The 21715-nt window shown below is 58.3% G+C and overlaps 3 protein-coding genes across 12 annotated transcripts in view; 2 read left to right on the forward strand and 1 right to left on the reverse strand.

Annotated features, from left to right (window-relative positions):
• LOC124084007 (leukocyte immunoglobulin-like receptor subfamily A member 6) overlaps positions 1–5935 on the forward strand; it is a 54806-nt gene extending 48871 nt beyond the window's left edge. For 3 of the 10 annotated variants that reach the window (XM_058574681.1, XM_058574680.1, XM_058574682.1), the window contains 7 exons: positions 2591–2641; positions 3220–3330; positions 3618–3693; positions 3881–3924; positions 4163–4215; positions 4636–4782; positions 4860–5935. In XM_058574681.1, coding sequence (XP_058430664.1) covers positions 2591–2641; positions 3220–3330; positions 3618–3693; positions 3881–3924; positions 4163–4215; positions 4636–4782; positions 4860–5036 — 659 coding nt within the window. In that variant the 3' untranslated portion in view covers positions 5037–5935. Of the gene's footprint in view, positions 1–167; positions 456–592; positions 896–1109; positions 1407–1673; positions 1977–2275; positions 2288–2590; positions 2642–3174; positions 3331–3617; positions 3694–3880; positions 3925–4162; positions 4377–4635; positions 4783–4859 lie in introns of those variants that run through there. The other 7 variants (XM_046430780.2, XM_046430764.2, XR_006848993.2 and 4 more) reach the window with 7 other exon arrangements.
• A 4124-nt stretch (positions 5936–10059) lies between these two features.
• LOC131423696 (leukocyte immunoglobulin-like receptor subfamily A member 1) lies at positions 10060–13586 on the forward strand. The gene is made up of 3 exons (XM_058574720.1): positions 10060–10137; positions 13046–13235; positions 13388–13586. The coding sequence occupies exons 1-3, from the start codon at positions 10060–10062 to the stop codon at positions 13570–13572; spliced, it is 453 nt and encodes a 150-aa protein (XP_058430703.1). The 3' UTR covers positions 13573–13586.
• Positions 13587–17426: 3840 nt separating this feature from the next.
• Positions 17427–21419, reverse strand: Rps9 (ribosomal protein S9). The gene is made up of 5 exons (XM_046430846.2): positions 21272–21419; positions 20923–21044; positions 20605–20727; positions 18582–18768; positions 17427–17668 (listed from the first exon to the last, which is right to left on the reverse strand). The coding sequence occupies exons 2-5, from the start codon at positions 21017–21019 to the stop codon at positions 17491–17493; spliced, it is 585 nt and encodes a 194-aa protein (XP_046286802.1). The 5' UTR covers positions 21020–21044; positions 21272–21419; the 3' UTR covers positions 17427–17490.
• Positions 21420–21715: the final 296 nt, after the last annotated feature.

Raw genomic sequence — 21715 nt, forward strand, 5'->3', positions numbered from 1 at the left:
GTGAGTGTCCCCAGCTGTCCAGGTCCTCCTCCTGGGGACCAGGAGCCACCCTGGGCAGTGGGTGGAGAACAGAGTTGGGGGCTGAGGCTGGGGAGCCTGGAGGGGGCTGGGCTGAGGGCTGGGATCTGAGGGGCTGTGCTGGGACCCAGCCTCTGATTCCCTTGCAGGGACCCTCCCCAAGCCCACCCTGTGGGCTGAGCCAGGCTCTGTGATCTCCTGGGGAAGGCCAGTGACCATCTGGTGTGAGGGGCCCCTGGAGGCCCAGGAGCTCCGTCTGGATAAAGAGGGAAGCTCAGTGCCCTGGGACAGACAGAGACCACTGGGGCCCAGGAACAAGGCCAAGTTCTCCATCCCATACATGACTGAGCACCGTGCAGGGAGATATCAATGCCTCTATCTCAGCCCTGCTGGGTGGTCAGAGCATAGTGACCCCCTGGAGCTGGTGGTAATGATAGGTGAGAGGACACTCAGGGGTCCCAGCCCCAGGCTCTGCCCTCAGGAAGGGGGTCTGCTCCCAGGTGTCCCTCTCACAGCCCAGCTGAGGATGGTGTGGGAGGAGGGAGCCATGAACACCTGCCTCCTTCTCTCCTAGGAACCTACAGCAAACCCAGGCTCTCAGCCCTGCCCAGCCCTGTGGTGACCTCACGAGGGAAGGTGACCCTCCAGTGTGGCTCATGGCAGGGATATGGCAGGTTTGTTCTTGCCAAGGAAGGAGGACACCACCTCACCTGGACCCTGGACTCACAGCGACACCCCAGTGGGCAGTATCAGGCCCAGTTCCCTGTGGGCCCCGTGATCCCCAGCCACAGGTGGACATTCACATGCTACGGCTATTTCAGGAGCAACCCGCAGGTGTGGTCAGGACCCAGTGACCCCCTGGAACTCCTGGTCTCAGGTGAGGAAGCTCCATCTTCCCCTGACACAGTTGGGGACATTAAGCAGGGACTTGGGGGCCTCTTCCTTAGGACGACCCCAGGTGAGAGAAAGGGGAGAGAATCAGGGTCTCCTCACCAGAGTCCCCAGGAGTGAGAGTGTGACCTGCAGGCAGGACGGGGGGAGGCAGGGGGTTGGCAGGGTCCAGCCCTCAGCCCAGGCTCCTCTTCCTCCAGGGGTGTCCAGGAAGCCCTCCCTCCTGACCCAGCAGGGCCCTGTCCTGGCCCCTGGAGAGACCCTGACCCTCCAGTGTCACTCAGACGTCACCTATGACAGATTCACTCTGTCCAAGGAGGGGGCACAGGACCTCCCCCAGCGCCCTGCCCAGCAGCCCCAGGCTGGGCTCTCTCAGGCCGACTTCCTGCTGGGCCCTGTGAGCAGCTCCCACGGGGGTCAGTACAGGTGCTACGGTGGACACAGCCTCTCCTCTGAGTGGTCAGCCCCCAGTGACCCCCTGGACATCCTGGTCTCAGGTGAGGAGCACAGAGGGTGCAGTCAGGGACCCAGCCTCTGCACAGCCCTGTTGGGGAGCCCCAGGAGGTGATGGCCAGGGTGATGTGGGGTCCCAGGAGGGAGAGAGACAGGGAGGGGCAGAGAGGACAGAGACAGGGGGACACAGGGACAGGAAGAATCAGAGACAATGAGACAGACAGAGAGCACAGGGTCCTCAGAGAGAGGCCCTGGGGAGGTCTCAGCTCAGAACAAGCTGGGGCCACCCTCACCCTCCTTCCTCTCTCTAGGACAGCCCCCTGTCACACCCTCCCTCTCAGTGCAGCCTGGTCCCACAGTGTCCTCAGGGGAGAACGTGACCCTGCTGTGTCAGTCACAGATCAAGATGGACACTTTCCTCCTGTGCAAGGAGGGGGCAGCTGATCCCCCCCTGCATCTGAGAGCAGAGTACCGAGCCCCATGGCACCAGGCAGAGTTCTCCATGAGAGCTGTGACCCCAGCCCTCGGGGGGACCTACAGGTGCTATGGCTCTCACAGCTCATCCCCCTACCTGCTGTCACGGCCCAGTGCCCCCCTGGACCTGGGGGTCTCAGGTGAGTGACCCTGACCCCATCCTCTGTGACCTCAAGGATTCCCTCAGGGCCCTGCCCAGGACAGCTCTGGGTGGGATGGGAGTGAGGGGCCCTAGGGAGGGTAGGCCAGTGGGACTCACCCCTCAGAGAGGAGGGGCCAAGGGGTCCTCCAGCCTGTGCACCCACCCACCACTGGAATCAGGAAGGTGCAGGTGGGCACAGGAGGGTCCTGGGGAGGCCAGGCAGGTGTAGGAGGATGGGCAGAGACAGTCCCCAGGGGCAGCCTGAACCCCTCACCCTCCTGTTCTCCTCATTCCCAGGACCCTCTGGGGGCCCTGCCCCTACCATCCCCAAGGCTGGTCCCTGAGGCCTCGTAGCTCACAGGGACCCAGGACTCCCCACCCCACTCTGACCTAGCTCTTCTGACTGTCCCACTGGATCTCTGCTTCCTCTTCAAACTTTTCAGAGGACAAGAATCAGGGTTTACAGTGTCAGGAAACCCGGGCCCCAGAGCTCAGGGCTGGGAGGCATGAGGGTGAGGTCCAGGCAGAGGAGACTCTGGGCCCAGCCTGGGGAGGAGCAGCCAGCTGAAGTGGGGGGCAGGCAGCCCAGCCCTCACCTCCCACCCACCCCAGGAGGCCCTGAGGACCAGCCCCTCACCCCCACGGACCCAGGACCCCAGAGTGGTGAGTGAGGGGCTCTGGTGGGAGGTGGGTCCAGGGAAGGGGCTGAGCTGAGGGGGAGCAGCCCCCTCTGGAGATGCTGACGGGGACCAGCCCTTCCCCTCTGGGCCTCAGTTTCTCCCAGGGCAGAGGAGAGGCCTGGCCCTGACCTTCAAGTGCCTCTCAGGGCTGACCTTGGCTGTGCCCTGCTGGGAGAGGGGCCTCCAGGGAAGCCTCCAGGACCTGAATCTGCAGGGCCCTGTCCCCTCTGTGCAGTGACAGTGACACTGAGCAGGGGAGGGCTCAGGGCCATCGGGGTGTCGGGCTCTTTCCCTCCAGCTCAGGGCTGAGCTCTGGTGGAGAGAAGGAGACTGGGAGTCAGACTCCCCCAGTTCAGGCCCCGCTCTGCTGCTTCCTGCTGGGTGACTGGGCAGGGGACCCCCCTCTGAGCCTCAGTTTCCTCATCTGTGCCTGGGGGGTGGGTGGCAGGGCCATGGTGCCTGAGTGACAGGGCTGGAGGTGACAGGTGGAAAGACCAGCAGGGTGGCACACAGTAGGTGCTCAGGTAAGCAGCGTGGCTCCTCGTCCACACCTGTGCCCAGGACTGGGAAGGCACCTGCCGGTTCTGGTCGGGGTCTCAGTGGCCTTCCTCCTGCTGTTCCTCCTCCTCGTCCTCCTCCTCCTCTGGCGTCACAGCAGACGCAGGAAGGCAGGTGAGTGGCACTGGGTGACCTGGCTCTCAGCAGGCGGTGGCCTCCCCATGGGCCAGGCGAGGGTGGGCTCAGGGCAGCAGCCCCAGGGAAACCTGCCCGCTGGGACAGGTCACTTGGAAACACTTCCCCAGGAAATAGAGAGGAGCAGTCCCCTGCTCGCGGCTTCTAGACCAATGTCGGCAGGTGTGCACCCCCTCTCAGGGGACAGGAGGGGGTCTTCACACCCCTGCGGTGGCCTCTAAGGGGCCAGTGCTTCCCCCTGGGGCTGAGACTGTCCCCTCATGCAGCCCAGACAGAGGCTGGCTTCCAGGGACCTGCAGGTGACACAGAGCCAACACCCAAGGACAGAGGCCAGCAGAAGAGGTGATTCCTGCTCCAGAATCAGAGCCCGTGTCCCTCACTGCCACTTCACACTCCTTTGTTCCCGCCACTGTCCCTCACTGCTACCTGACATCCCCCTGTCCCGCCCACTATCCCTCACTGCCACCTGACACCCCCTTGTCTCCCCCACTGTCCCTCACTGCCACCTGACACCCCCTTGTCTCCCCAGATCCCGTCCAGCGGCTGCCCCTGCTGCCCAGGAAGAAGCCCTCTGTGAGGGAAGGGGGCTGGGGTGGGAGGGGGAGCCCAGGTCCCAGCACCTCCCAGTGGGGGCAGGAGGGGCAGGCGGGAGGGCCTGGGGCTCAGGCTGAGTGGCTGACCCACACTGGGGACCTGGGGACATCACCACGGCTCCCTGGCTCTGTGTCCCCATCTGGGACAGGGCAGGGCCTGGGGGACTGAGAGGCCCCAGCAGCTCTGGCCAGGAGACGACCCCGTTCTGTCCCCACAGATGCTTCTGTGAAGGACCCTCAGCCTGAGGACGGGGTGGAGCTGGACAGTCGGGTGAGACCCCCCCCAGGCACCAAGAACTCCCTGTTCCCGCTCAGCCCAGCGGCCATGTCCCTGTCCTCCCTCCACTGACCATCAGGGCCCTAATGAGCCGGGAACACAGGGCCACAGGTGCCTGAAGAGCAGCTGCAGCAGGGGACGCGGCAGGTGCCAAGGTCCTGAGGCAGCAGCAGGCTCTTTCAGGAAGGGGGGAGTGGGGCTGGAGCCAGTGAGCAGGGCTGGGGGTGTGGGGTAAGAGCTCAGAGCTGCAGGAGGAGCCTCCAGGCCTCCAGGCTGGAAGCCCCTGGAGACCCCATGAGCAGTGACGTAATCTGAGATTGTTGAGGGGTCACTCTGGCCACAGTGCAAAGTGGCTGGAGGAGAGCCCGAGTGGACCTCAGGGGACTCGTCTGTCTCACTGTGTCCCTGCTGCAGGGCCCACCTGACGGAGACCCCCAGGGAGTGACACACGCCCAGGTGGAGCACTCAGGACTCAGGCGGGGTGGGAGCTCCCCTCTCCCCCCGCTGTTGGGGCAGTTCCTGGGCACAGAGGACGCAGAGGACAGACAGACGGACACTCAGGTGGGTGCTGTCCTCCCCAGGCCCCCGGCTTCCCCGAGCCAAGCACACACCCTCCCTCTCACCGTCTCCCACTCCAGGCTGCTGCATCTGAAGGTCCCCAGGACGTGACCTACGCCCAGCTGTGCAGATGGACACTCAGACGGGGGGCCGCTGCCCCTCCCTCCTCCCAGGCAGAGCAGCCCCCAGCGGAGCCCAGTGTGTACGCTGCTCTGGCCCCTGCTCACCCCGGAGCTGCCCCCAAGGACACTCACTAGTGGCCCTCAGGCAGCCAGCCACCTGACACCTCCAGAGACTCGGGAACTGAGACCGGCCTGACTCTGCATCAGAGAAAAGTGACACCCTGCATAATAAATAATAAAGCCAGAGTTTCTCAATAACCAAAGGAGTGGACGAGAAACAGAGGGACAGGAGGTCTCAACATGAATGACAAGGTTAACACTGCACACCAAGGCTGTGAAGTGAGAAAGTCAAGGACCTGAATGATCATGTTAGGAAATAGGGTTTTTGTGTTGTTTTATTTTGAGTTTTGTTGTTGTTGTTTGTTTTGTGTTCCTTTGGTACTAGGGATTGAACCCAGGGGTGCTTAACCTCCGAGCCACATCTCCAGCCCATTTTTTTAAAATTTATTTTTATTGTTGATAGACCTTTATTTTTTTTATTTATATGTGGTGCTGAGAATCGAACCCAGTGCCTCACATATGCCAGGCAAGTGTGCTACCATTGAGCCACAACCCCAGCCCCTTGTTTTTTTTATTTTAAGACAGAATCTTGATGAGTCACTGCCTCGAACTTGAGATTCTCCTGCCTCAGCCACCCAAGTCACTGGGATTACAGGCGTGTGCCACCATGCCCAGCTGTAGGAAACATGTTTTTTTAAATTAACAAACTAAGCTATTCTATCGAGAGTTTAGAAAAAAAATAACAAATCACTCCAAATGAAAATAAAGGGAAAAATAATAAGATTAGTTGCATATGTTTCAGTATGAGAAGAGCAAGATAGCAGGCAGGATGGCAGACCCTGCACACGTTTTTAAAGGCAACAAGAGAACATTATGAGCTGTTTTATGCCCACATAGAAGATGTAGATAAAATAGGCAAAATCCCCACACATACAATTTACCAAATGAACATAAAAATAAACAGAAAATCTGAATTGTCTCGTGCACATTAAATAGATTGTGTCTGTAGTTTAAGACGGTTTTCCAGTGGAAATTCGAGTTCGGGAGGCTTTGCTGGTGGTCTCTTCCAAACACTTAGGCACTTGAGAAACACGCACGTGGCCCTACCTGTGTAAGATCTGCTTCTGAGGCTAGAAAAGGAGGAAATGCAACCCCACACATGCTCTCACAGCAGGAGAAAACTGATACCAAGACCTGACAAGGAAACGAGAGAACAGGCAAGTCACAGGACCATCTCACACCCACCCATACCCGAGGCCCTAAAGGAAATCAGGTTCCAGCCGTTGCCCAGGGGCACGCGGTCACCCCAGCCACTCGGGAGGCCGAGGCAGGAGGATCCCAAGTCCAAACTCACAGAGACCCTGACTCCAAATAGAGAGTGTGAGGGTCATGGATTGGCAGTGGCGTGCCCCTGGGTCCCACCTCAGCTCAGCCATGCTGGACTCTGTGCCCTCAGGAAGGTCGATGCGCCCTGACCACATGGAGATCTCCCGTGCTTTTGGTTTTGGCTTTTGCTTTCTGTTTGGAGGACAAGAGTGGCTTGAAATTCAGAAATCAAGTGAGCAATCGGCACATTAACAGAACAGGTGAAAGTTATCATCTCCAAGATGCAGACAAGCCTGGCCCTGAAGGAGACGGGTCCGTAAGAACTAGACTCAGCACAGCTGCAGGGGGCTTCCCTCATGGAGCTCAAAGAGCTAAGGTGGTTGGTGGACCAGGTTTGCTTTCTTTTGTCTTTTAAATCCAGGCCTCACAGGTGCTAGGCAACGGCCTGCCCCAGCACCTCACTCCCAACCCTTCTGTTCTGAGGCAGGGTCCTGCTGAGTTGCCCAGGCTGGCCGGGAAGTCCTGGGCTCAGGGAATCCTCCTGCCTCAGCCTCCTGAGCAGCGGAGCCCACAGGGGCTCCCCACCCGCCGGCTCCACTCCTAAATTTCCACATTTCCCTTTTGCCGTAGGACATTTCTCTGACGTTGTGTCTGTTGGGAAGATACTTTCTTAGTTTTTGTTTGTCTAAGAATTACTTTATTTTGCTTTCAATCCTTAAGAATTTTTCTGCTGGATACAGAATTCTTCTCTCGCACAACTTTAAGTCTGTTTCTCCAGTAGAACATGGTGCATGGGAGCAGGATACAGAACGCTCCAGGGTGGACGCTCCCCGCGGCCTTCCTCCCTTGGTCCATGGTGGATACTCGGGTGGTGCTTGCTTTTCTCCCGCTGTGACTAGTGACACTGTGACATCTGTGCGCGACTGTTTGTGTGAAATCTCTTCTCAGTTGCTCTGGATGCCGCCCAGGAGCACAGGTGCTGGAAAGTATGTAATTCTGTCCCACTCTCAGAGGACCCACAAGCCAGGACGTGGGCCACACCCAGGATCCCTGATATGCTTCTTGTCCCAAACAGTGTCCCCAGTCTCCAGTACTGCATCCCATAGCTGTGACTTTGAATACTTTTGGAAGCTGGGCACAGTGGCCCATGCCTGTAACCCTGCTACTTGGGAGGTGGAGGCAGGAGGATCACAAGTTCAAGGCCAGCCTCTGCAATTTGGGCAAATCTGTCTTAAAAAAATTAAAAAAGGCTGGGGTTGGAGCTGGGGGGCAGAGCACTCAGTATGCTCAAGGCCTGGGTGCAGACGGGTTATGATGAATAAACAAACAGAACACAACTGCTTCTGGCCCTGTCCTCCTGGGAAGACGCTGCAGTCCTGGGAATGGCCCCCGTCAGAGGGAAAGAACGGAGCCCTGCCCTGGAGCTGAGGGCAGCGGGTAGGCAGTGGAGACACATGCCCGCCGCTCTTCCCGATGAGGACCATCTGCCACCTTGGGTGCTGACGGCTGGCCACAGCCACTGGCCCTGCGGCTTGGGGGCTGCCCTCATGGGGACTTCCCTTGGTCACTTCAGCCACCCAGCCGATCTGAGTCCAAAAGCTGATTCTGACAGTTTTGCCCCCCAGCGTGTCCCTGGGGGGGGGACGGGGCCCTGGGCCTCCTTCCCCGTGCTCCAGGGCTCCCCACGGTCCTGACAGCTCTCGCCCGCTCTCCAGTGGGGCGTTTCAGGAGCCAGCTGACTTCAAAGCCTTCGCCATCGTCTGTCTCCTCTCATTTCCGCCAGGCTCCAGTCAGTCCACCTGGTGCTGCCGTCCACCCTGCCCCACTGGGGCGTCCGCTTTGTTTTGGGGCCGGGAATAAACCCAGAGCCACTTCCCGGCCCTTTTAATTTTTTGAGTCAGGGTCCCGTTACGTTTCTGAAGTTGCCAAGGGTCTCGCTCAGGTGCTGAGGCTGGCTTTGAACGGAGGATCCTCCCGGCCTCAGTCTGGAGCCTCTGGGATTACAGGCGTGCGCCACCATGCCTGGCCTTGGCCTCCTCTTAAAACTCGGGAGAGCTGGGTTGGGGACCTGGTGAGTCCCTGCGCCCTGTTCCAAGTCCTGTCCCTGAGCTGTTTTGTCCAGGCCTCTGCTCCCTCCGGGACTTCCTGGCCTTCATTTTCCAGTTCCCTGATTTCCTACCAACCATCTCCCACCACAGCGGAGGCCAGGCGCTGAGGCCCCAGTCCCCAGCCTCCAGCAGGCGTGGGTTCAGTTGCCGGCTTCACAGACGAGGGGCAAATCAGGCACCAGGACACTCAGCTTGGGCCTCTGCTGGCTCCCTGGGTCCCCTCTCCTCGCCACTCCCCCTTCCCCTCTGGGCTGTGGCCACACACCCAGCCTGCATCCTGCACCTCTCCGGGTTAGCAGCAGGGATGGGTGTGGAGCAGGGCTCCCGTCGTCACTGTCACCATCCCAGTGCCTCCCGTCCATGGTCCACTGGAGACAGAGCCATGCCCCAGTCGCCCAGTCCCTCATGGCAAACAGAGAGCAGAGGTCACAGCCCTTGGGAACAAGCGGGAAAAGGAGGCTGGTGAGGGGAAGTTCCCGCTCAAGGCCCCCAGGAAATGTCACAACCTCATCACGTCTTCAGTGGCCAATTGGCTGCGCCTGGTGGCCAATTAACCAGCGCCTGGGGACTCAAGGTATAAGACGGCGGTTCTGCCCAGGGGAGGAGGGGGCTGCAGAGGGCGAGATGACCCCAGGAGGGAAGGGACTTGAGACACTCAGGGAAGACAGCAGAGCGCATGGAGGATCAGAGCCACTCACCGGGCCAGGGGGCAGTCAGACCTGCCTCTGAGGGTCCCCAAGCCTCCTCTCCTGGGGTCATCGTCCTGGGACACCTACGGCTGCTCCTGCCACCCACCCACAGAGGGGAGCCACCTCAGCCTGGGGCTTTGTCTCCCTGCAGAGGTTGACTCTAGACAGTGCTGCCCGGAGTCTTCCTACCCACGTCCCCTGGCCGCAGCCCAGCCCAGGCCCTGGAGAAGGCTCCAGACGCCCTGTCCACGCCAGCACACCAGCCTCTCCTGGCCCCCTCCAGGCTCTGGTCCTGGCCCGGCCCCACCTTGCACACCCCCCTGGCACTCAAGGCTGTTGATGCTCAGGCCAGAGATGCTCTCAACTGCTCCACACGACAGTCCCCCTCCTCTGGTCAAGCCCCGACACGTGACCGCCCAGTCACACAGCCGTGAATCACACACGCCTGAGCCAACCTGAGCCCCGAGGGTCCTTTCCAAAGGCCCGGCCACCAGGGCGACAGTAGCTCCTCTCCTTCCTCTGCGTGGTCAACCTGTCTGTGTCGTCGGTGGCAGGCCTACAGAGCCCGGTCCAGGTGGGCCATGTTGGCTATCGCTGTGGTCCCCACATGGAGCCCCCCCACACTCCTGGGCGTGGTGGTGCCTCCCAGAAACAGAGCCTTGTTCCTCCTGCTCCTGCTTAGACTCTGCCTGAGCCCTTCGTCCTGAGGGCCATACCCTTCAAGATACACTGGACCCGAGACCCTCACCCGGGGCCCCCAGTGCACGCGGTTCGCAGAGCAGCTCAAGCTGGCCTCCCACTGCTCCGCCGGCCTCCTCACCTGCCGCTTGCCAAAACTGTCGCTGCTTATCAAATGTCCAGGTGGTTGTGGTGTCTGCCTTCTGGTGGGCGGCAGGCCTGCCCTGCTCTGAATGACCACCCAAGTCCCTCCATGTGTAAAGCACTAGTTTGCCACGAGTACAGGTGCCAGGTCGGATGACTCCACTCCTCGCTGTACAAGTAAACAGCCACCATCTGCCTGGCACCCTGAAGGCACACGCTGGCCAGTCACCTGTAAGTGCCACCTTATCAGGGACACCCAAGTCAAGCAGCACCTGGACACACGGACATGCGAACCATATCAGGAACACCAGACATGGGAACTTTTCAACCTCACCAGACAGGACCCCTCACTCGAGGCCCCAAAAGGGGGACACCCCCCCACCCACAACTGAACCTTGTCCCCATCATCTGGTCACTCATCAAGAGCCTTGCCAGGAAACTCCCCACAGAGAGGAACCTCTCTCATTTCCTGTCCCCACAGGGCTTCCGCACAGTGTGGTTTCTTCTGCTGGGATGACCACACAGAGATGACCAAGCTCACACTGAGACTGGAACTGCAGTCAGTCCAGATCCTCTGCTCAGACATCCCGCTGGGACTGGCTCCTTAAAATCCTTCTCTGACCTCCGCCAGTGACCAGCGACCCTGACTCTGCACCATCTCTGCTGTGCAACCCTGCAGCCGCTCTGACCCTTTCTTCCTCTGTGACCTATTGATACGTCGTGGTGTGAAGACTGAAGCAGGCCAGGGACCCCCCACCCAGAAGACCCTGCCATAACTAAGCTTCCCCAGAGACCTTCATAAATTCTGTCTAGCAGACCTGCTCTTAGACTGTCAGCAAGAATTCCTAGGACAGTTTTCAGGTGGAGGGAGTGTTTGCAGAGACAGAGTGTGATGAGGGACCCACAGCCTCCAGCCTGGGTCTGGGTCGACCCAGAGGCCTCTGCACTGCACCTCAGAGGACGAGAGTCAGGTCCTGGGAGCCAGCCGGCGGGAAGAAAGGGGAGAGGGACTCGCCTCCCCAGACAGAGAGTGTCCTTGGCCTCAGCTGGGTGCCCAGAAAATGAACTTGTGAGTTTCTACAGATTGTGAGCCTCTGAGCTCCTCCCCTTACACACTGGGTATAAAGTTCTAGAATTTTCTGAACTCAGGGTTCCAAGGCGTGATTCGATGGAGGCAAAAAGCCATGCTCTTGAACCTGGCTGCAGCCAGTAAGCTGCTTCCCGCTGTTCCTCGGGTCCAGCCTCCTCTGTCTCCCTTCAGTGTGTGACTTGGGGTTCAGATAACAGAAATTAAGATTAAAATCAAAGCACCTGTGAATGCCCGGCTGTGACACCAGGGGACCCCGAGTGTTCATGAAGTGCCACTGCTGAAGGAGGTGTCGCCTGCCAATTCACTGTTGCTCCATAAAAAGGGACACAGTGGAGACACAGACGTGGGTCTTCCTTGTTAATACACAGCACACTCACGACACCGTCCACCTTGGCTCTCGCGTCCAGGAAGACCACCTGCCTCACTGGCGGCTCCTGCCGAGTAACACCCAGGGTCACCCCAGGGGACTGGGCAGTGCAAAATGACCACACAAGAGACAGAGATGCCTTTTTCTTTGGGCTCCTGTGACGGCTCCTCTGACCTTAAGGGTCCGCAGAGAGAGAGAGAGAGAGAGAGAGAGAAAGCGCATGCTGACCCCTTTTATTGAGGAGAAGCCATTCAAATGAGTCCAGGGGTCAGGTTTCAAGGGGCTGAGTCTAGCTTTGGGATGTCTGCTGTCAGGTTCACTGCCATCTAGGAAGGCCACACCCAAGGGCAGAGTAAGAGAAGGGGACACACAAAGGGCGTTTCCATGGAACATTCTATCCCAAACAGGGCAAGGGGGTAATATCACAAAGGAACAGGTGAGCGTAGCTGGACCCCTGGGGCTGCAGGAAGGCAAGACACATTTGCTGGACCCTAAAGATCGGGGCTACCATCTCTGGTTACCTAGGCAACCAGATCACAAGGTGACCGACAATGCCACACCAATCAGAAGGGGAGACAAACGCTGGTCACCTACTAGGTTGGCCTCCCTCAGGCTCCGGCCCCGGGGCCTGCCTGTGGGTGGTGACCACTCAATTGGCCTAGATGCCCAGCACAGGAAGACAGTCTGCACCCACAGAAGCTCAGGAGAGGGAGGTGCCTGGCCTCAGGCACACCTTGTCTAGACTTGGAGTCTGACTGGACGGCGCCCCGAGGTCTGGCCCTCTCTGACCCTGTGCAGACTCCCTGGGCGGGGGCAAGATCGCTGAGTCAGGCCAGGCAGCAGAGCACAGGGGCCCACTGGGCTCACATCTGGCCTGAAGGTCCCAGAGCCTCTGCCTCCTCAGCCCTGTCCTCCAGGCACAGCCCAGTGAGGCCTCAGGGCAGGACAGCTTCCTCCAGGGCAGCGGCCCCAGGGCAGGACAGCTTCCTCCAGGGCAGCGGCCCCAGGGCAGGACAGCTTCCTCCAGGGCAGCGGCCCCAGGGCAGGACAGCTTCCTCCAGGGCAGCGGCCCCAGGGCAGGACAGCTTCCTCCAGGGCAGCGGCTGGGGAGGAAACTCCAGTTGCAACACAGAGCTGAGAGATGCCCTCTGCCAAGGGACCTCAGGCGAGGGCTCTGCCCCAAGGACCATGGGAGGCAGAGCCAAGACCCCCGCCCTCACCGCCCTCCTCTGCCTGGATGAGCTCTGGGGACAGAGATGACCCTTCCTGGGTGCTGGTCCCTGAGAGCCTTGGGACTCAGGTCTGGGGGCGGCTGCACTCTCGGGGAGGCAAGGCACTCAGCCCAGCTCTGAGCCCCAAGCTCAGAGAACCAGAGCAGGCAGAGGGAGGGTGTGCGGTCACTCTTGAGCAGGGGGCGCGCTGTGCCCTGGGAGGTCCTGAGGCCACCTGGGTTCACATGGGGACAGTCTCACAGGGTACGCTCTTCCAGGGCTGTGTCCTGGCCTGTGGGCCAAGACAAAGGTAGGTGAGTCTCAGACCTCCTGGTTCAGCCTAATGAACCTCCGATTGGTTTAGGAAAGGGGAGTCCATGGGCCTGGGGTGCTGACCAGTCTGGAAGGGGCCTTGGGCTGACCAGGCAGACAGGGAGACATCCCTGAACCCCAGGTCTGATTCCTTCTCAGGAACCCACCCCTAAACCCCTCATCTGGGCTGCCCCTGGCCCCATGGTGGCCGCAGGGAACCCTGTGACCATCTGGTGTCAGGGGTCTCGGCAGGCAGACACCTACCGTCTGTTCAAAGCTGGGGCCTCTTCAGACCACAACCCCTGGGCCCACCGGGACTCCAGACAAGCCCAGCTTCCCCCTGGGCTCCGCAGGACTGGACAGCTGTGCCTACCTCATCTCAGGCAGCTGGTCCAATCAGAGTGACCCCCTGCAGCTGGTGGTGACAGGTAAGAAGGAGGAGCAGCCCCTTCCCAGCGTGGGCTCCGGGCCCACTTTCATGTGTTCTCCCCTCCCCCTCAGCTGACCCAGGCCCCTGGTGGCGCTGGGAGGGAAGGTGTCCCTCCTGTGCAGCTCAGGGAAAGGGGGAGAATGTGACCCTGCAGTGTCTTTCTGAGGTCTGCCTTGACACCTTCCACCTGTGCAAGGAGGGGTCAGCTGCTCCTCCCCAGCATGGCCTGTGTCATCTCCGGCCAGCTTCACACTGAATGCTGTGACCTTGGTCCACGGGGGCACCTACAGGTGCTATGGCTCACACAGCGCCACCCCCTACCTGCTGTCACAGCCCAGGGAACCCCTAGAGCTCGGGGTACCAGGTGAGAGTCTCCATTCTTTCTGTGTCCTCATGGCCAGTTCCAGGCTGTCCCCAGGATATCCCAGTGAGAAGATGGGGCAGCTCCCTCCAGGGCCTCCCTTCCAATCCTCCCCTTAGAGCCTCACCCCTGAAGCCCACCAGGGACTTGGTGGGGAGAGGGTGGCCGGCAAGACTCAGGGCAGACAGAAGAGAAAGGCCCTCCCCATTTCCCACCAGTCTCACAGGCCCAGGGGGCCCTCACCAGGGGGACAAAGCAGGAAGGAAGCAGCAGAGGCTTCCACCCAGGAGGGCCAAGACCTCCCTCTGGGGCACAGGAGCCGGTGGGGACCCCAGGCCCTGGGGCTCAGGGCTGGGAGGCATGAGGGGGAGGTCCAGGCAGAGGTGACACTGGGCCCAGCCTGGGGAGGAGCAGCCAGCTGAAGTGGGGAGCAGGCAGCCCAGCCCTCACCTCCCACCCACCCCAGGAGGCCCTGAGGACCAGCCCCTCAGCCCCACGGACCCAGGACCCCAGAGTGGTGAGTGAGGGGCTCTGGTGGGAGGTGGGTCCAGGGCAGGGGCTGAGCTGAGGGGGGAGCAGCCCCCTCTGGAGATGCTGATGGGGACCAGCCCCTCCCCTCTGGGCCTCAGTTTCTCCCAGGGCAGAGGAGAGGCCTGGCCCTGACCTTCAAGTGCCTCTCAGGGCTGACCTTGGCTGTGCCCTGCTGGGAGAGGGGCCTCCAGGGAAGCCTCCAGGACCTGAATCTGCAGGGCTCTGTCCCCTCTGTGCAGTGACAGTGACACTGAGCAGGGGAGGGGCTCAGGGCCATCCCTCCAGCTCAGGGCTGAGCTCTGGTGGAGAGAAGGAGACTGGGAGTCAGACTCCCCCAGTTCAGGCCCCGCTCTGCTGCTTCCTGCTGGGTGACTGGGCAGGGGACCCCTCCCTGAGCCTCAGTTTCCTCATCTGTGCCTGGGGAGTGGGTGGCAGTGCCATGATGCCTGAGTGACAGGGCTGGAGGTGACAGGTGGAAAGACCAGCAGGCTGGCACACAGTGGGTGCTCAGGTAAGCAGCGTGGCTCCTGGTTCACAATGTCCCCGTGTCCAGGACTGGGAAGATCTGAAGGGAAGGCACCTGCAGGTTCTGCTGAGTCTCAGTGGCCTTCCTCCTGTTGCTCCTCCTCCTTCTCCAACGCTGTTGGCAGAGCCAACAGAGGAAGGCAGGTGAGTGGGAGCGGGCTCCCCGTGGGCCCAGCAAGGGTGGGCTCAGTGTAGCAGCCCCAGAGAAACCTGCCTGCTGGGAACAGGTGAGCTTGGAAACACTTTTGCATAATGTCCTAGTGAGAAAATGTAGAAAGAAACAATGTGCGTACGGAAATGTTTAAAGTGACTTTGGCCTTTTCAGATCTATGAGAACATGTGCAGTTGTGGGTCTTTCACTATTTTAGTTAGCTTTCTGTGTGGTACTAGGGATTGAATCCAGGGGTGCTCTATCACTGAGCTACATCCCCAGCCCTTTTTACTTTGAGACAGGGTTTCCCTGAGTTGCTGAGTCTGGCCTTGAACTGGCAATCCTCCTGCTTCAGCCTCCCAAGTAGCTGGGATGACAGGCCTGTGCCACTGAGCCTGGCTCATATTTTTACAACTGCCTGGTCTTGAATTCTACAAGGAGATAGAGGGTATTATAATGTTTCCTCTGTAGGATGCACTGCAGCCATAGGGTGGCTGCTGAGGTCCAGGAGGAGAACCTGTGTAAGAGGGTTGTGCTGCGGGTGGGACAATGGGGCTGGCAAGCACTAGGGAGGTGGGTGTTGGTTGGAATGTTCTAGGCTTAGAGAAGACGAATCTGATACTGTGTGGCCTTGGCCAAGTCAGAACCACCCTGGGCCTTTGTAGAGTGAGATCTCAGGGTATCTTGAAAAGATGAACGTCCCACTCTGTGCACCCACCCCCACCCCAGATGCTGCTAAGACACACAGCCTGAGGACAGACAGCTGGACAGTCTCCTGTGGTCCTCATGGGGCATCCACATCCTCCCTGCTCAAACATCAAACCCAGCAGGCCCCTCCCCCAGCGCCAGTTCCCTGTAGCGTCCAGAGCACACTGGTGTTGACACAGCACCCCCTCAGGGTCCCACTGCTGGTGTTTCTGGTCCCTGAGGAGCTGAGCACCCCACCAGGCTGGCAGGGATGAAGGTGTGGCTGAAGAGCCTGACCTGCACAGAGGAGCCACGCAGGGGACACTGGGACCTGAGCCCCACACCCTGGACCTGCAGAGGCCCAAGGGCATCCCAGTCAGCTCTGCCCTGGTCTCTGGCTTGTTCTACTTCACTGTCCCATAGTTGTAGGAAACCAGACTTGGGCCCAACAAGAGGTGATGGTGGCTCCTACCCACCCCAGGCTCCTCTATCTGCCCTGGCAAGGGAGCCTGATCCCTGGCTGGGGCACCTGAGGCTGTTGCTCCTCTTAAGTGGACAGGTCCACTCCATTTCCTACTCCCAGTCCTGACCTCTGCAAGCACCAGGTGTCCAACCACCCCCACGCCAGCTGCCTGTGTCCCTCCTCCCTTCATCACAAGACCCCAAGCCCACCACCCAAGAGCAGAAGCTGGAGAGGAGGACCAGTCTTCCTGCCCAAGCCCCGGGCTGCCCCACCCCAAGCACACCTTCGCTCCCACTGTCCCCACTCCAGGCCACTGCATCTGAAGCCCACCACATGTGACCTACGCCCAGCTGTGCAGCCCATCCCTCTAGCAGACCTCTGCTGCCTCTCACCAGGAGTCAGGACAGGCCCTAGATGAAACCAGTGTGTATGCTGCCCTGGCTCTCCACTGACAAAGGACAGACCTCACACTCCAGACTGCCAGGACCCTGGGGGCATGGGAGCCATGTCAGACTCAGCTAATGGACCCTGGCCAGGATAAGGACCAAATGGACAAGAGCCTGGGAGAGGCATAAACTGCTTCCAGGAAGCTTCAGCTGCGCTAGAATACCTGAGTGACCTGGTTACCCTCTACATCTCGGCCACTCAAGTGGAAAACCACCTAGCCCAAGAAGCTGCAGTGCTGTCGGACTCTGTGCAGGATTCACAGTGGACTGACCCAGGGACCAGAGCTGGGCCCTGAAATCCCCAAAGGACCAGACTGCAGCATGCAAAGTGGCTGCAGGCTTTGACCCACCTCCCAGCCCAACACAGCTTCTCTGCAAGGCAGGAAAAGGGAAGCCTGTCACCTGACTATGAATGTAGGAGAAACTCTACAGGCAGTTCCTCAAATGCCCCTGTCCAAAGGTCACCAGCCACTTCCCACTTATTAAACCCACATGTTGAGACAAACGGGGACCCTCCCCATCACCAACCACCCTGTAGCAATCTTTCCATGATCAGATGAAGGCTCTCTAGGGTTCAGCTCTTGGCCAGGCTGAGTGGGACAAGCCCTGACCTGCACTTGCTTCTCTGCCTGCAAATGACTTTCCTGTCCCCATTTGCACATGCCTGGCTTTACTCAGCAACTTGGTCTCCCCCCCAATTATAAAAGTGACTATGCACATTCTGCTCACTACCCTGTAGCCCACCCTGAGGTCAAGACCCACCACACCTGGGAGGTGCTCACAAGCTGACCCACCAGGATTAGCCTGGACCTGGTGGTATCTTCTAGCCTGACAACACTTGCACGCCCCAGCTCCAGGAAGCCTGGCCTGGGACCCAGCTGAGTTCTGCCCACCACAGAAGGATGTGCAGAGGGAGGGTGCAAGGACACACTTATAAAACACCAACTCCAAAGTATTAATCCTGCTTTATTACCTGCCTGGAAAACAATCCTCCAGCCCAGGGGGAGGGCCTAATCCTCCTCCTCATCATCACCAGCCCCGGCCCCACCCTGGCCCTTCTTGGCATTCTTCCTCTTCACGCGGCCTGGGCGGCCACCCCCATATGGAGACCGCAGGGAGAAGTCAATGTGCTTCTGGGAGTCCAGGCGGACAATGAAGGACGGGATGTTCACCACCTGCTTGCGGACCCTGAAAGGAGAAAGGCGGTCAAGGGGCCTGGGCGGACCAGTCCCCCAACCAAAACACCACTCTGCTCTGGGATTGTGCTGTCCCATGTGTGTGCTGGGGGCACTTCTCAGCTTTGGACCCCTGTACTGGGTCAGCTTTAGGCCATCGGGACACCACACCAATGCTTTGGGTGAGTTTATCCTTCACTTCACAGAAGAGGAGAGAAATCAAGAAACCCACACAAGACCCCAGAGGGGGAGGGCTGGGGCTGTGGCTCAGTGGTAGAGTGCTCGCCTCACATGTGTGAGACCCTGGGTTTGATCCTCAGCATCACATAAAAATAAATAAGTTAAATAAAGGTATTGTGTCCAACTAGAACTAAAAATATTAAAAAAAAAAAAAAACAAAAAACAAAACCCAGAGGACTGGGAATGTCACTTAGTGGCTAAGTGCCCTGGGTTCAATCCTAGGTACGGGGTAGGGAGGAGAACTACACCTAGCCCTCAACTCAATCCCACTTTGCCCTGTCTCTGCATCAGCTGGCAGGATGGCAGCTGATGGACTCCTGCGGTCCTGGTATCTGCACCAAACCTCTGGAACAGGCTCCAGTGAGCCCAGCGGAACTGAGCCCACCCAGTTGCACCCAATCCTCACCATCCAGGGGCACCAAGAGCTGTTACCTGTCCAGCTGCCTGCATGCCTGGCAGAGGCCTTCGCAAGGTGTACGGCTTTAGCCGCAGTGACCCTTGCGCTGACAGGGGCTACAGGGAACAAGGTTGTCCCCAGATCCCCCACGAGATGTTTGCAGGGTGTGAATCCATACCCTCACACCTTTGTCAGCTCCAATGGCTGCACAGGAGACAGGGACAGCAGGCTTAGAGAGGGCAACCATCAAAGGGAATAGGGAGATTCAGGGGTTCAGCAGTTGCCATACCTGATGTGGCGCTGGCGAATGAGCACACGTGCGTGGTGGATGGACTTGGCCAGGCCCAGCTTAAAGACCTGGGTCTGCAGGCGCCTCTCCAAGAAATCCTCAATCTTCAGGCCCAATATGTAATCCAGCTTCATCTTGCCCTCGTCCAGCACCCCAATGCGGACAAGTCGTCGCAGCAGGGCATTGCCTGGAGGGACAGAGTAAGTTTTCACTCAAGAGTTCTGACCTCAGACTTCTAGGGATCAAATCCTGGGTCCACATCTTGAAGTTCCATGTTGTGGCAGTGCTACGTTAAGACAAAGGCTAACTTGATACAGAGTTAATTGTACTTAACCAACATGAGGTAATACTGAAAACCACCCCAGTCACCTGTTTTAACAAGGAGAGCAGGTGCCCACATGTACCTATGTTCTTGTCCAGAAAGTGCTGGTACTATGAAGCTACTACGGCCCTAACAATGCAGAGGAGAGCTGCTCTGTAGGGCCAGAGAGCTCTGCGGTGAGGCAAGCACACTTCTGGCCTATCCTTAAGGGGCTGGTATCGGCACCTATCCTTAGGACTGCAAAGAACAATTCTTTTCACTCTTAAATCACACACCTTTGCATCTGGCTCAGGGCAGGCTGGACAAGGAAGCTGAGGACAGGATGCCTGCAGTTCCTGGCTCAACACCTGTATTTACTAGAAAGTGCTATTTACCTGAAAACCAGGCAGCCTCTCGAAGCTGCAGCTCCCTTTCCACATGAGGAACACCAAATCACAGACCTTGTGTTTAGCTCTGGGTTCAAAAAGTGACCCACAAAACAAGAACTAGCTGTAGCCTGCTCCCCATGGAGCTATGGGAGAAACTGCCATCTGGTCGTCAGCGCCCATGACAGAGGGGATTCCAGAGCTTTCATGGGCCTTTCAAAGAGATCTACTATCTAGCAGAAAGAATGAAGACTTCAACACCCACAAGCCTTGTCAAATAAGTGACATGCATGCGGATTTTGTCCTCCTCAAGCTCCACGACATGTAGGACCATTCTCTATTCCTGTATAACTCCATCACACACAGGGAGGAAAATCTGATTAGTAACCCTATACGAAAACTAAAGCCAGTTAGTTGCCCAAAGAGCCAGGCCTCATGATTCCCATCACATTTTGTTTTCCCCTACATCATTATCTAAGCTCAGGCCAAAAATAGGGTGTAAACACGGTGTGAGAGCCAAGCACAGTGAGCTACTCAGCAGCATGAACAGTTCAAGGCCAGCCTCAGCAACACAAATCTGAAAATAAAAAAGGGCTGGGGATACAGGTCAGTGATGGAGCACCCTGGGTTCAATCTGCAGTACTGCCAAAAATAAAAGGTGGCAAACCCTATGTCATCGCCTGAACTGCTTTTCCTGAAGATATCCACATCACCCCCCCCTTCAGGCCTTTACTAAATGTCACTTAAATAGTCTTAACCAGCTTACTGCAAAAAGGAAGCAAAGTAAACCTTCAAGCCACTTTCCTGCCATCAGACATTCCAGAAATTTCAGTCAAGGCCTTCCCACCACCAGCAAACAGGACACAATAAAGAGCAGAATGCTTTGCTGTGTAATACATAGGTCGTCTGATGTGCAAGCAGGACTGCCATCACCAGCTCTAGACATATTGAAAATATCATACATTCATACTATAAGGCAAGGGTAAGATCCGGATACTTTTCTCATACACATCTCCATTAAATAAATAGCTAAATTAAGGGGAGTGTAGCTCATTTATAGAGCGCTTTGCCTGAAGTGTACAAGGCCCTGGGCTCCATCCTCAGCACCATACACATACTCAAAACCCACCACTAAGTGAGGAAAGGCGGGAAAACCCTCGGGGCGTGGTGAAGCAAACTTACCATTCAGGGCTGATTTGAAACCCCCGCACCAAGGAAAAAGAAAAACCGCTAAATAAAAAACTGACTCCGCTTGTTCTATGTCACACCTCTAACCAGATTATTCTAGATCTCGGCAGTCCTGCACCCCACCCCTTTGGAAGGACCACGCACAAACCTTCAAACAGACGTCGGGGGTCTTTTTCGTCCAGCGTCAGCAGCTCCCGGGCAGCCTTGCGAATTTTGGCCAGAGTAAATTTGACCCTCCAGACCTCACGTTTGTTCCGGAGACCATACTCGCCTGCAGGAGGGTGGAAGGGCGGGTTGATAGTCTCAGGACGACCGACTAGTACAAAACCTGGATTGGCAGCGCCAGGCTCCGCACAAGCGCCAGGAACCACCCATCTTCCTGCAGCAGACGCCCACAGTCCGCACGTGAGCGGCCTCCCCACGTGCTACCCTCCCTGACCTCGGAAGCCGAAACCCTGCCACTCACCGATCAGCTTCAGTTCTTGGTCGAGGCGGGATTTCTCAAAGGGCCTCCGCGGGGTCACATACGTTTTGCGACATACCCAGCTCCGGGCCACCGGCATGTTGGCTCCGCTTGCCTGTCTGCGCCTGCGCGGGAGGGGAACACTCTGAGTACTCCGTGCGGGGCCTGCGCAGTCCGCACGTCCGCCGAGAGCTCGTGGCACTCGGGAGCGATCTCGCTAGGCCTGCCCCCAAAGCTTTTCTAACCTGTCGCCCCCAAAACATTCGCGTCCCTAACTTCTGTGTGGTCACTAAAGCTCGGGAGGCCCGCGGTTCATATAACCCAAGTCCGAACTAACGTGAGCACAACTTACCTACACGCAGTGCCCGGAAACAGAGAGAGGACTCTGTGGTCCGCGTCGCGCCTTTATAAGAACCCTGCCTGTCGTTACGTCATTGCGCAAGGCGCACGTCCGAGCCAATCAGAAGAAGCGTTGGCTGACTGCGAAGCGGTAGAGACGAGAGGCTGGGCTAGAGCGGCTTGTTGGGTTGCGAGGAGGGAGTTTGCGCGCGTCCGGGGACCGGAACGCGGAGGTCCGAGGAAGGCTGGAAGTCGAGAAGAGCGCTTCTCCGCGTTGGGCGGTAGTTCCGTCACGGTACAGGGTCCGAGGAGGTCTGTACGGGTGCAGAACACCTCCACTGGGAATCCAAGGACGTGTCCGGTCGCAGAGCAAGAAGGGAGAGCTTTATCGGAAAGTTCATGCTGGAAGGTGTGCGCGAGTTCTCCCACCAGCGCTTAAGGTCGGATTTTTATTGAG

Source organism: Marmota monax, unplaced genomic scaffold, assembly GCF_021218885.2.
Source record: "Marmota monax isolate L192 unplaced genomic scaffold, Marmota_monax_Labrador192_F-V1.1 WCK01_AAM20220418_F8-fsc00215, whole genome shotgun sequence".
NCBI classification, from domain to species: Eukaryota; Metazoa; Chordata; class Mammalia; order Rodentia; family Sciuridae; genus Marmota; species Marmota monax.